The 14,782-nt window shown below is 38.1% G+C and overlaps 2 protein-coding genes across 5 annotated transcripts in view; both read right to left on the bottom strand.

The window, feature by feature from the left end:
• LOC129725965 (protein yippee-like) overlaps positions 1-14,782 on the bottom strand; it is a 171,753-nt gene that overhangs the window by 49,745 nt on the left and 107,226 nt on the right. The gene's annotated exons all lie outside the window — the stretch shown is intronic.
• Positions 12,679-14,782, bottom strand: part of LOC129725964 (ras-related protein Rab-23) — a 109,290-nt gene continuing 107,186 nt past the window's right edge. For both annotated transcript variants that reach the window (XM_055682446.1, XM_055682445.1), the window contains one exon: positions 12,679-14,555. In XM_055682446.1, the coding sequence (XP_055538421.1) occupies positions 13,521-14,192 (672 nt within the window). In that variant the 5' untranslated portion in view covers positions 14,193-14,555 and the 3' untranslated portion in view covers positions 12,679-13,520. The remainder of the gene's footprint in view (positions 14,556-14,782) is intronic.

Here is a 14,782-nt window from a genome sequence, read left to right as displayed (position 1 = left end):
TCTGGATATTCTTCCGGTTCAGGAAACATTCATATTAGATGCTGATCGGCTTTATTAGGTTGTTTTCCGGAAACCAAAATGGCGTCTGGGGTCGATTTCAGGTCTTTGGACATCATCCCGCTTCCGGAAGTATTCACACTGGGTTGTATTTACTCTTTATTTGCTGTTTTCCGAAAACCGGAAATCGCAATCTTGAAATCTAAAATGACATCTGAAGCTTGTTTCCTGTCTTTGTTCATCATTTCGATTCTGGAAATATTTATGTTGGGTGGTATGTTTTCTAGAAACCGGAAGCCAGCATCTTTAATTTCAAAACGGTGTTTAGAGTCGATTTTCGGACTCTGGATATCATTCCGGTTTTAAAAATACTTATATTGAACGATATTCGGCTTTGTTTTTTGCCCTGATTGGTCAAAAGCTGCGTTCAAAACAAGGCTCTATGTTTTTTAGAAGTACTTCGCGCCATAGAATCATGAGTTTCCGCATTTTGGCAGACGCATAGTCAATTTTTCAAACGATTGCCCAAAGAAAGAAGAAGATCCGTTGAAAACTGTCTGAATTCTAAGCATTTGAAATCAGACAATTTTTGTAACGCTCTCAGTGTTTTCGGTTTTTCAATTTGCACCCATATCCCAGAATGTTTCCATAAAATGTAGTTCTACGTCAAAAAAACGCTTTTTGAAAGATTTTTACCACTATTAGGTACGTTTTGGCGTGTGGTAGAAAAATCTCAACTACCTACTTCAATTACATAATTTTGGGGCGCCAAAAGGTGACATTGCGTCACAATGGTTGCCAATTGCCGATGATTTTAAATCTCTTGTTATCTCTGACAGAAATTCCAGTACTTCTGCACTTTTAAAAACTCTTTTACAGCCGCCAGATAGACAGGTGCTTAACCGATAAAACCAATCATTTCAAACGATATAAACAAATCGCAAGAAATCAATGAATATGGAATGTTTAAAATTATTAAATTAACCCGTTAAGACCCGGGACGGAACTTGTTTTTTGAAAATGGTCGTTCTCAGCACTGGAACAGCTGATTTGGGAAAACTTGGAATTTTCTTTATGGTCCCCGTGGGTCTGTGGTTAGCGATGTCGGTCGGCTAGCTCTCCCACACGGTTGTGATATCGGGTTCGATTCCCGATCAGGTCGAGAAACTTTTCGAGCTGGAAATTTTCTCGACTCAGCACTGGGGCACGGTGTATCGTTGTACTTATCCTACAACATACAAAATGTGCCGAAAACAATATCGATAACGAACTCTCTCAACTAATCTAGTTAATCGAGACCGCATTAGCCCCCCAGGCTAGTGTGCGATATTGTTATTTGTTTGGAATTTTATTCAAGGGGAATAGTTGCTCTAAGTTTTGGTAAAGATGCCACCCCTCTGGACCCCTCCCTGTTTTTGTGAGACGCAAATATGTCTGTGTTTTTTGCAAATATGTCTGTGTTTGTTTTGCTCCAAGTATCAAATCATGTCAATACTACCCAGTATGGGTATTATCGAAACTGTTATGATGGACTGAAGCCACAAATCGACCTCAGACAACATTATTAATTGTAAGATGACGACTGCCGGTGATTGGAAAACAGCCGAAAATGACCAAATATCACCCAATATGGGTGTTTCTTAAACCAGAATGACGCTCAGGGGCCAGAAATTGTCTACAAATGCCATTTTAAAATCCAGGATGGCGACAAGTTATTTCGATGGCGGAGACGCCGACTTTCAGTTTCTGGAAAACAATTTAAGATGGATAACTATCATCTATTATGAGTATTGCGGAACCGTTATACCCAGAGGCCAGAAATCAACATAGGACACCATTTTAAACTTCTAGATAGTAGCTTCCGATTTCTGGTAAACAACCTTAAAGGGACAAACATTACCCAATATTTTTCAGGAACCGCGATAATACTCGGAAGCCGGGAGTGAACTCCATACTTCACTTTGAAACCCGATTTTGCAGCTTCCGGTTTCTGAAAAACGATTTAAAATTGTCAAATACAGTTCAATGAAGGTATATCCATTCTTCGTGTTCTAGAATATTGATTTTTTATATAAAGTAATAATTTGGATATAGTATGTGTAATTTGACGTAATATTTGTGCTAAAGAAAAAGTGAAATAATAGAAATGACTTTTAGTTTCACCTTAAATAGTACAACTTAAAATTTAAATGATGTTGAGGCCACATATTTTGATCGTAGCTACAGTTTTAAACAGTTTCCGAGCTACGTTTTTTTCCATAACTTTTGAAGCACATGTTTAAACGTTATGAAATTCATTGTTAAAGGATTTTTAAAACAAGCTTGTTCATTTGAATACAACTACGTTCATAGCTTTTGAGATATAAGAGTTTTGCGATTTTCGCCTAGCGCCAAAACTAAAAGTTTGATTACAATGAATTTCAATAGCAACCTAAGGGATAAATAGACCCTTCATTTGACACCAAGAAGAGAGAATCCATCAGACCAACTCTGAGAAAAGTGAGTGAGAAAAAAAAGGTGCACATACACACATACACACGTACACACCCACACACACATACATGCAAAAAATGCTCGATTCGTCGAACTGAGTCAAGTAGTATATGACATTCGGCCATTTGGATCACTTTTCTACCATTAATTTAGCCAGTGATTGTTATACCTTTCTAGGAAAAAGTCAATATGCTTACTTTCATTATGTGATTTAACATTTTTATAAACAACGGACAAAGCTACAATCCGATTACAATGAAATTCAATAGCAACCTATGAGGAAACTAGACCTTTCATTTGACACTAATTTTGTGAAAATCGGTCCAGCCATCTTTGAGAAAAATGAGTGAGTTTGAACAACCTCAGGATAACTTTTCTTTACATAACTTTTGAATCATATGTTCAACCATTACGAAATTTATAAGGTAAGGGCTTTGGAGACACCCTGTCCTTTGACAACAATTTTATTGAAATCGGTTGTGTGGTTTTTGAGATATTGATGTTTCGTGATTTTTACATTTTGATACACAACCTGTAAACTAAAAAACCGATTGCAATGAAATTCAATAGCGACCTATGGCGCAACTAGACCTTTCATTTGCAATTAATTTCATGAAAATCTGTCCTGCCATCTCTGAGAAAAGTGAGTGAGAAAAAAAAGTTGCACATTCATACATACACACACACGCACACACATACACACATACACACATGCACACATACACACATACACACATACATACATACAGATAATGCTAAGTTCGTCGAACTGAGTCGAGTGGTATATGACATTCGGTCATTGGGACCACCGACTGCTATACCTTTCTAGGAGAAAGGCAAAAAGGTCGCCAGGACTAGGGGGGTCCCATGAATCGGGAGGCCCGGGGCATTTTTCCCCTGTGCCCCCCTCAAATCCGGGTCTTTACGGGTTGAGCACAAAAATAGGCGGGACGAAGTTTGCCGGGTCAGCTAGTATTATATATTGAATTTGGGTTGATTCAGTAAACATTGTTTTTTTCTAAACTATACACTTTTCAAGCTCTTCTGGGGTGAGATTGTGCCAAGCTAGCAGTTTTGGTGAGGGAGGGAGGGGGGGTGGTTCAAATGTAAAAAAAAATTCAAAATAAGTTTCTCAGGCACTCTTATGGAAAAAAAGTTTTTCTTAAAACTATTCCATGACAACTTTTTTCTTACTCTTGTCTTTTCCGTACTTACAGGAGGACACTAACAAAAACTTTTTTTTCCTTGGGAGCGCCCATTTTGAATTGTTCAGAAGCATTTAAGGCAACGAATTAACTATCTAAAAAACTTATTTTTAAAATGATGTCAAATAAAAGTACCTACAGACAGTTCCCTAAAAGTCATCCCTTGACAACTTTTCTCTGTTTCTTTTTATTTTTCGAATATATCGATTTATTGAAAAAAAACAACCCTTTCCAAATGTTGATACAGGTCGGACTCGATTATCCGGAACATCAACAATTTTTTCAATCCGGATAATTGAGTTTTCCGGATACTAAAATTTTGTGATTAACGAACATAAAATAAATATTTCTTTTCTTTAGTTTACTTGTTTGGTGCAGTGGCGTAACCAGTTATTTCTGAGGCGGAAAGGGGTAAAATCTTGAAAAGCGAAAAAAATAAATTGGACATTGATTATTTTCACTTAATTCGAACATGTCCCAAATATGCCGGAAGTGACTTAAATGGTAACTAATATGCTAGAAGGGATGACAAAGGCAAAATTTCGGAATAAAAATTGAAAACGGACACCAAGACAATAAAAAAAATCCGGATAATCGAGTCTAAAATACTCGATAATCGGATTCCGGATAATCAAGTTTCCGGATAATCAAGTCTCCGGATAACCGAGTCCGACCTGTACAGACAAACTAAAAAAAAATATGGAAAGTTGCTCAGGAAAGTAACGCCTAACACAAAGTTTTATTGAATTCTGAGAGGGCGTTGGCAACATCTGGTCTTGACGCGAAATCCTTCTTCTGTTAAAGTTGATAATTCACATATGGTAAGTAGTAGTAGTCATTAGGTTTTTCATACACCAGTGCAGATTATGGCAGTCGGCAACGACCATAAAAATCTTTAAATCATCAGCATAGAACAGTATACATCCTCTTCCGAAACTGGCATTTATGATCAAAACGAAAAGGAGCAGTCCAAGATTATTTCCTTGGGGAACGCCGGAAGTGTCTTTGGAGACACCCATTTTAGCGAGTTTGTGGAATAATATTCGATGTTCAATTTTAACAAATGCAGCCTTCAATTCTGTGTATACAACACATGCTTTTCATTACTAATGTGAGCCACACAGTTCGAAATGAAACAAGGTAAGTTGGGTGTCACAGAACGGCCAGCATAAAAACCGTGTCGATCAGTAGAGATGATGCTTTTGGTGTGAAACAGATCATTGAGAATCAACAGTGTTGAGAAGTCACCATTTGTGATTTGACACACATACTCATTACTTACTAATATTTATCATAAATACTTGAGCTACTAACAAATCCACTCTTTAAAAAAAATCATTGAGAATCATATCAAATAATTTCGAACAGGCGCTTAATGCTGTTGTACCACGATAGTTACGAACATCTTGTCCATTTGTTTTTTATGTATCGGAAAAAATGCGAGTTTTTTCAAAGGGCTGGAAATTTGCCTTGTTGTAAAGACCAACTACTGCCAAACAGTAAAATATTTTCGGATACCCGAGCTCAAGAACTTCTTTATTTTGCCTTTTTTTCTTCCGTATGTTTTTAAGATACAACTTTTGCGATTACGGAAGAGTTGATCAACTTCAGGGAACACACATGTTATTTCATGATCGAGCTTGAACACCGCATTAATCCAGTATATATTCATTAGTTCGCACAAACGCACACAAAGCAAATCTGCACATGAAAATTCACACATAAACGGATACGATGTATATCACTGCAGCGAATTTCGAATCGATTTTGGAATAAACGAAGATGTGAACAATCGTGTTATTTTATACATTACCTGATACTGCCAAACCTCCCATTAATAATCTTACCTAGAAATAAAATGAGAATTTTTTTCTGTAATATATTGTTGTGAAGAGTCAAACGAATTAGAAGACAGATGGAATATACAAAACATGCTCTATTTTTTCCAATGACCACAACATTGTAGAGAAAATGCAAAGAGTACTGAACCATTTAACTTTTTTGCAAAAAAAATAGGGTTGAATTTACTGAAGAAAGCGTAAATAAATAATCGAATATTCAGAATCGAACATCTGCAGTGTAGAAGTTAGTCGCATAACCAGCAGCTGAGACATACGCGACACAACAATCCAATCCAGTGGGCCCTAGCCTAGCCACCGGCAGACACGCAAACTACGTTGCGCAATGAAGAAAAGGGAAGGGGAAGAAGCTGACATGCACACACACTCACACATTCTCAACTCTGTAAACCGTAGAACTGGTTCCCGAAACTGCCAACAGGTGTTTTGTGGTTGTACTCTGGCATTTCAATTTTGTTCCGCCTTTTGCCTTATCGAATCAAACAGCTGGGATGAATTGTTCTTTAACGTATTGCACTGTAACTACTAAATGTAACACCAATAAGAATCGATTTAGTGGATAGAGGATGACTGTGCAAACCTCACTGGAAGTCGGAAGTGGTACAATGTCTTGGAAAACATGCTTTTTCGTTATGTTTGTCACATGATGTATGCAATAATTTTCTACGTTACATCACTACCGGGAATTTATAATGGTCGCATTTATCTTGAAATCAGCCGAGACTCCAACTATAACTCCAATTTTTTTGCAGAAGCAACAAAAGATAAAAACAACTTGTTTCTTAAGTCCAGCAAATGAGCCGGTGAGATTCTGCTGGAGCATGTTTCCCACCGGATCGAGGCTAGAATGTGGTAGGTACAAGGTAGACACAGGCAGGCCGGCCGGGCAGCAAGCGAACAAACGCCGGCACGGCGTCAGGTGGATTCGACCAAGGTCGTTAACCGACCGATGATGGTTGCAATCGCATTCGAGGTGTGTGCGTGCCTCCTCTTTGGGTGCGCTACATCATATTTCGACTGCTTCATGTGCCTCTTCCTTCCACGTTGAGGTGAGTTTCAGTGAGCGGAAAGGTTTTGTGATTGGCATCTTCATTTCTTTGCCTTTTTGTTTCTGCTTTAATGTAGCAACGAACGCCTGCGCGTATCGTGCGCTTGGAGCCCAGCTAAGGCCGAGGTTGATTACTTTCTTCCATAATAAGCATATGAATAACTGTTCTTCAGTACACCTTTTTGCCATTTTGCGCCGATTGAGCGCTCGAGGCCCATTGTGGCGTTCCATAAATGAGCAAACACGATGCGAATGACACTCATATCGCGCATTTGGTTGTGTTACAGTTAATGTTAGATATTGTGGGGTAGTGGCAAACGAATCCATTAACATACATCAACAAACATTTATCGTGATAGCGCGAATTCATATAGGAATGTTGTTTTTTCTTCTATTAACATCAAAATATGCAGCTTGTTGAATGCAGTGTCAAATAACTGTATTTTTCAACCTTGATTCCAAGTAAACCTCAATGATAGCGTACATATAAAAGAAAACTGATGATAAAAAGGCATCGGTAGAATTATTGCATAATATTGTACCTGCATGTTGCTTTCAATTCACTTGTTGACACTTGTTGACCTTTGTTACCAAAACAGAAAAAAATTCATCAACCTTTAGAGTTAAATACAATATAATTTTTTTTTTCAACTTTTCAGTTATCGATATAGTAATAGTAATTTTTTTTAGTAACAGTTAATTACCATTATTTAGGTAATTGAATTGAGAACAGAAACATAACCATTTTTGTTGATAAAAATAAGTACAATTGGGGCACAACAATGCGGAATATGACAAAGATAATTTATTTAACTTGCAATCCCGATCGGAAGTTAATAGCTATAAAAATACAGAAACATGTTGCCAATCATCTTATTGCGAAGTGAACGGAAAAAGGAAATACAGCGCAAAAGATGAATATTAGATGACATATTCCAAGCACATTGCTACTAGCTATATCTCAATTCATTTCTTGTTAGAACTTGCACCAGGTGAGCATCTTTATTCCTCAGGGATACCGGTGGACGATGATTATGACGAGACATGTTTGTCGGAAACATCGACATTTTGATCACGTTCGGTAGCAGCAGCACGGAAACCGCTCTCTTGCTCAGTCATTGTTCGCCACGGTCCGTTTAATTCAGCGTAAAATCAACCTCCACGGACTGGGACAGCTTTGTTTGACCACACAAATGTTAAAATGTAATGATGGGTTGTCGGACAACACCATAAAGTGAATATGACTTTCATCCAAAGTAAATTGAAATCATTTGTATATCTTAGAGAGTGAATATTTCATTTCACTTTCACTGTGTGGCAGCAAAAGTCAAACAAGCACAATATATTTATCAGCGCGTTTATGACTAACAGTTTTTATAAACGAATTTCTTAGTTCTTGGTTCAATAAATAAAAAACTAGAAAAATCCAGTAAAATCTCATCAGGTTTCGACAGCTAGAAATTTTTATTAGCAGTACTACGCGGGCTTCCCGTTAAATTAGCAATAAGCTAGCAGCGAAAACAATAAAACTTTCAGAACTCAGTGTGAAAAATATGTGATTCCTATGAACTGCCATTGAGAGACACATATCTTTTTCCAAAAAATGTTATTTCCAATTCGCATCGAAAGCTTTCCAGCTGGTAATCATTGGGTTCCAGTTTCAGACTCACGTGCGAGCAGACGCTGTTGGCTCCGAGAACAGTGTGGCTGATCCCATAACTGATGGATTTTGTGATTGGAGCGCTCCGGCTTAACGGATAATATACATGCAGACATCTGAAGAAATTGAGATAGATGTCTAGAAATGAAAGTAATTGCGATATCATTGAAACGTGGCAATGTGGGAGTGTTGGGACGACTTGGGGCCTCCGTAATTGTTGATCATGAACTCTAATAAGTCATTGTTGGTCTTAAAACTTAAAACAGATTTCTTATAGGTTTCAAATATTTTCAATCAAATTTCAAGTTTTTCTATTGAAGAAACGGAAATGACGTAATCATAGTATTCTTACGACCAAATTTCCACATTCGACAGATTTCGCACCAACTCAACCAGATTTTGCAGCACTCTTACAGAATACAATGAAACTTAGTGAGTGGGTAGGCCTAGAGTTTTTGATTTTTTTGAATCGACACATCTAAATAATGACAAGAGGCATGGAAAAGTTGTGAAAGAATGGCCTTCGGAAAACTATATGAACTTGCATTTAAAAATATGAAAAATATTATTTTAAGATCTAGTATGAAAAAAAAAGATTTTAACCACATGTGATTAATAAAAAACGGTATTGTAAGACCTTTTTAAACTCAAAATTTTAGAAAGATAATTTAACTGCCGAAAATCTCTATGGGCCTTTTAAAATGGATGGACCTACTTTAAAAGAAAAAAAAGTTCAGATATATTGATAATAACAAAAAAAAAATTATAAACTTCAAACTTCTTTAAAAATGTTAGTCTAGATGAATTTTCGAAAGAAAACTCGAAGTTGCTTACTTTAATAAGCTCTACCTCAATACGGATTGGCGAGAAATCCGTCATGTACACTACCCACCACAAGTTTGGATCGCTATTGCAACTTCCAGTTTGAATATTGCAGCACCCGCAAAAAGTTTAGCATCACCTTGAATAGGTAGATATCTCGTGATTCTGAAGACCTAGTGTGCACGCAACGGTTCGTATTCTGCCCTCAACTTATCTCTTATTAACTTATTCTGACTTCCTAAAAAAATACTGTCTCCAGCCAGATTGTTCAAAAGGTCAAGGGCTTCTGGATGGTGGACAGTTTGGTATTGAATCCACCACTATGTGGTTCTAGTATGAACATAATTATTCCTATTGTGTCCCGAACTTACTTACGATTCAGCTGCGGTCTTCAGCAGACTTGTTCAGAAGGTCAGAGGTACCGTTACATGGCACTAGTGTGCACGTTATCCTTTGATTTTGACCTTAACTCATCTCGGTGTTTCCGACTTCCTACAAAGTTGCGGTTCTCAGTAAACTTGTTAAAAAGGAAGAGGACTTCGTATTTTCACTTCAACTTATCTCACAATTCCAACCTCCAAAAAAGTGACGATCTTCAAAAAAGTTGTTAGAAGGCCAAGAGCTATTTGTCGATAAACAGTTTAGGTAAAAATAATCTGCTATTCGCGTTTAAGAACTCGAAATTCGTTGTAAAATTGAGCTAATACGCGGAAATGGTAGCTAACTATGCAGAGTCTTATAGCAATAGATGGGCTCAACAACTTTGTTCTGAAAAACTTCGGGAAAACCTCCAAACATATTGTCCCATCTCATAAGATGCAATGGTATCAAATCATATAAAAACGCGTTTTTCTCGGCTTGCTGAAAATGCAAATGGGACTGACATGCTATGCGCGGCAGTGTGGTCTTCACCAAAGTTGTTCAAAAGGTTAAGGGCTTCTGGTTAATGAGCAGTAGGGCGTTCCAGAATTGCATCAAGTCTGGTATCTTGGGGACTCACCCTTCAAGTGAAAGGAGATGGTGTTACGAACAAACTTTTTTTCAGTGACAACTCTAAAAAATTATGTTTTCAACTGGCCCCGATGATTTTTTTCAAAAATTTTGCTTTTTTTATGTGAATTCCAAAAAAACATGTCTAGTTATTAGATTTTCCGTGATCCAATTCTCTTCGGCGGTAACTCTAGAATATATTGTTTTCAACTGACCCCCATGACTTTTTTGAAAAATATTTGTTTTTATTGCATGAAATGTCTAATTATTAAATTTTCCGTGATACTCAACCCATTTATATCCTTGCAGGTTCCTTAGGGCTCAAACCATGAGGAAAAAAAATTAGTTTGGTTAGTTTATAGTCAATTAATTTTGTTGCAAATTTTTTTTGTCTTTTGGCAACGGATTTTTTGGGGTATCGAACCTGATGCGTTCATCAACTTTCACCGTCAAAAGATAAGGAGTTTTATGGGGAAAACTGTACCAAAGACAAAATGGCTCTGAAAAAACATGATTTTATCTTATCTCGTGAATTCCACCTCTTAGAAAGCAGCGGTCTTCTGAAAAGTTGTTTAGAGGGTCAAAGAAATTGGGTCATCTAATAGCTTAGGCCGGATTTCAGCCACAACGTGGTTAGTGTCCATGCAGTTTCCAATTTTCTCTATTAACTTTGATTTGTGAATTCAACCACTTATAAATTTGCGGTCTTCAACAAAGTTGTTAGGGAGCTCAAGAGCCTTTGGTTGAGAATATGATCATTACTTGCGCCACAGTATGGGTAAGACAAACTGCACTAAATAGCAGAAAAGTTAACTGTCTTTGAATCTTTGATTCAACAAGTAATATGATCCAACACTACCTGCATAACTAAATTTTGAGGTGAACTTGTGTTGTAGCCGCAAATGACCGACTTCGAACCACCACTCCGAATTTTCAAAACCTCAAGACTCGGAAAGAGTCGATGCGTTCCCTGAGAAAACGCTTTTTATATTTGCTTCACCATAGCAAACATAAAATAGCGTTTCCACAAGTGGAGCATTAAGTATTACTGAGCTTTGTAGTTTTGAAAATTCGAAATGTAATGGTGACTCGAAGTCAGCCAATTATGGCTTCAACAAAGTTTGACCTGTTTGAGAATTGTGACCGAATATGACAAATAGTTGAATTATTTCAAATTTTTATGTTTAACTTTCTACAAATATACTATTTTAACCTATACAACATTAAAACAGCTCAAAGTGAGGGACATGAAACAAAATAAGACAAAATATTTGCAAAATATCATTCAAATCAAAGCTACTCGGAATTGTTCGTTATGCATTGAAACCCTCAATAATGAAGTTCGTTTGTTGTTGTTCAATTAATTTCATTATTGGCTTGACCTTTCTGTGATATTTTTAATGTTACACAATTGTTTTATCGCACGTTTCTTCAATATTAAGCTTATGAGAGTGTTAAAAAACTACTCTTTTTAAAATTATACTTTTAATTTATTCAACCTTTGTGTAATATTTGATGTGACAGTTCATCATAAGGACTTACTTGGTCTGTGCCTGCAGTTTTAACCTTTTATAACCTAATCGTGCAATGGCACTCCTCACCGTAGTTCAAAATATTACATGAACTTTCTAGAATATTTTCCTTAACTGTTCATCAAAATTTTCTATTAACTAATCAAAAATACATTTCGAGAAACAGAAATCATGCGAACAAAGGCGCGGCGCTATAAAAACTTTTCAACATCTTTCACATCAATTAACAGAAATATTTAATGACAATGTGAACAAAGTGTGAAGTCAATTGCAAAACAGTACAATCACGTTCTGTTCCAGAAAATCACGTCTTTGAAGCCCCCTACATTAATAGACATTAATTTCGGAGAAGTTACGCTATCATCACGGTTGCTAATTACGAGCCATAAATCAAGTGAAATTTCGAGCAAGCCTTAAGCATTTAATAATGATCGTTACCCCCAGCTCGCTCCAAAGACAGACACAATAAAATCTTTCAGTCGAGACACATCGAGAAAGTCTAGTACCACGCGAAAGATTGGAATGAAAGACGCTTTATAATTGTACCCCAAACAAGGTGGAACTATCGGATAATCGGCACGTAGATAGCAGCAACGAATCACGAAGAGGCACTCTGTCCAAACCACGCGGAAAGCCAAAGTTACTAATCAAGACCCGCCCGGCGAGGGTGCATGAGCATGTCACGCAAGTGGCTCAACAATTAGGTGAACAATGCCGACAACAAGAGAACAGTTTAAATCCTCGCTCCGTCGTACCTCGCGATCGTGACTTTCTCAGCGCCATCGGACGTGAGCCTTATTAGGCCATGGCTGCATCGAGCGTGCATCATCATTATCAACTTTCGCTAGCGCGATGCAGCAACATTGATGGCGACTGGTGGCAAACGATTGCATGATCGGATCACAACTAATAAGCCGGATGGCATAACGAAAACAAAGCAGAGCACGTCAATGTGTCGGTTTCATATTAGAGAGAGACAAAAAAAGTGGGAAATGTGAGTAACTATCCTTTTCCGGGGAAGAGGAAAGAGAAGAAAATCGAAACACACGGCAGCACACGGTGGGGCTGCAGATTTCTTTCGAATGTCGGAATTTTTTCCTCTTTTTATTAACGTCGTTATTGGCATTATTCACAAGATTTTTTTCCTCTCCTTTTGTTCCGGCTTACTCTACTGCTATATTTTGTAAAGTTTTCCCTGACTGAAACCATTTTAGTCGGAGTTTTTCACCATCTCTTTACACCCTCTTTTTTATAAGTGGCCACATGTAACACATGCATTCAATGACTTGTAGGGAACGCTAATAATTAATAGCTGAAGGTAAAAAGATAGAGCGCGTTTTTCGCTTTCATTTCATTGGTAATAGGCTTGCAAATTTCACAATGGACGATTATTTGATTTGATTTAATTATAGATGCTTGAATCGTTCAAATTGTTAACGGCAATGGAATTCGTTGCAGAGAGTATTTTCCTACTGAGCTGGGCATGGTTTCCCACTAATGCAATAGTTAAAACTATTGCAGCGAACACTAGAATCTAAGACTACCTGTCCTGTCTTTCTGTATCTGAGCTGATTGGAAAGTCACCTTTACATCACTTTTGTCAGTTCTTGAAATGACTTGATTGTCAACTTCTGTTGAGCGGCACAATTTTTTATGAATCCTAACTAAGATTAAACGTAAGTCATGTTGGGGCGATTTATAAAATTAAAACAAAATACATTTTATTAAATACGTGAGAACTATTAACAATTTTCAGAAAATACCGGGGCAGTCCGTATGATAACGATTAACAAGCGCAGATGCCTTTCGAAAGCAAAGGTGAAAAGCTAGCTTCCCGGCGAATAAACAAAGCTATTATCATCTTGATATCATCTTAACTGTTATTAACTCTGGCTACAGTGATTGTTTTTGCTCCTAAAAGATGCCACATCGCTTCTGCAGTGGTTTCCGCTTAACGGATGGCCTCGTCAGTTGTATGGTATTGTTGGCAGCTTTTGACTGGAAAGTGGGACTAAATGCGCTGATTGTCGGTTGCGTAATAGGCATCGCCGCACTGTACTGCTGCTTCATCTGCTGGTGGCACTTGTTCGCGAGATAGCGAAATACGCTGGCCACATTGACGTCCTCCTTCACGGAGGTCCGAATGAGCCGACAGCCAAGCGATTGTGCTAACGCTTCGGCCTCATCGAACGACACGACCGCCTTGTCCATGAGGTCAATTTTATTCTGCACCATCACCGTCGGAACTTCGCTGCACTCATTTTCCACCTTCACTTTCCAGTCGCGAATCGCTTCGAATGAGGCCCGATCCGTGGTGCTGAACGTCAGCACACACGCCTGAGCTCCTCGGTAATACGCCTTCGTAATGGCGTCAAACTCCTCCTGACCTGCTGTGTCCCATAGCATGATTCGAATGTCTTCACCGTCAATTTCGATTTGTCGCTCTAAAAAATCCACTCCAATCGTTTTCTTATAATCCTTGGTATAGATTCCTTTGCAGTATCGCTGCACCATCGACGTCTTTCCGACGCCACCATTCCCAACCACGATCACCTTCAGTGCTATCTCCAACTCTTCCTCGAACATTCTGATAGATTTCTATCCAAATCCTACACTATCTAAAAAATTTGCATTCCATTTCATGGGCTTCTCTAACTGTCAGTTACACTCTGAGGCTCCATTGTTCCAGTGGGAGTGGCAAACATTCAGAAATCTGATTAGTCATAATCCTGACCGGTCCGAATAGTCGTCACGCGAGTCCCATTGGTCAGCCTACGCAAATCTGTTGTAATTTTGAACGGTCTTACCAATCATCTAGACCTCTAGCCCCGCTCTAGTCTAATCTCGCGTACCGTGTGTCTCTGTTCATATCAATCTCGAGCCGGGACTGTGTGAGTGCGTGCGTGCGTGTGTTCTTGGTTCTAAGTCAGTACTAGACTGAGGGGCCACCTGCAAATCCAAATGAGACAAATTACTCGTTGTGGTAGCTATCTAAAACTAAGGGGAAATCAAAATGTTCGACAGTAGGAAACAAAAGTGAGAATTAAACCAAAATAATCCCAAACTAAAAACCACCAATTAGCTGAGAAGGAAAACAGAAAACCGAACCGATATACCAAACTGAGAGAAGAAAAAAAAACAATAATAAATTACCCGAGATGCCCAACAGTCAGAGT

The sequence above is a fragment of the Wyeomyia smithii genome, chromosome 2 (assembly GCF_029784165.1).
Source record: "Wyeomyia smithii strain HCP4-BCI-WySm-NY-G18 chromosome 2, ASM2978416v1, whole genome shotgun sequence".
NCBI classification, from domain to species: domain Eukaryota; kingdom Metazoa; phylum Arthropoda; class Insecta; order Diptera; family Culicidae; genus Wyeomyia; species Wyeomyia smithii.
Note: the sequence above shows the minus strand (reverse complement) of the source record. Positions and strands in the feature narration are given on the sequence as shown.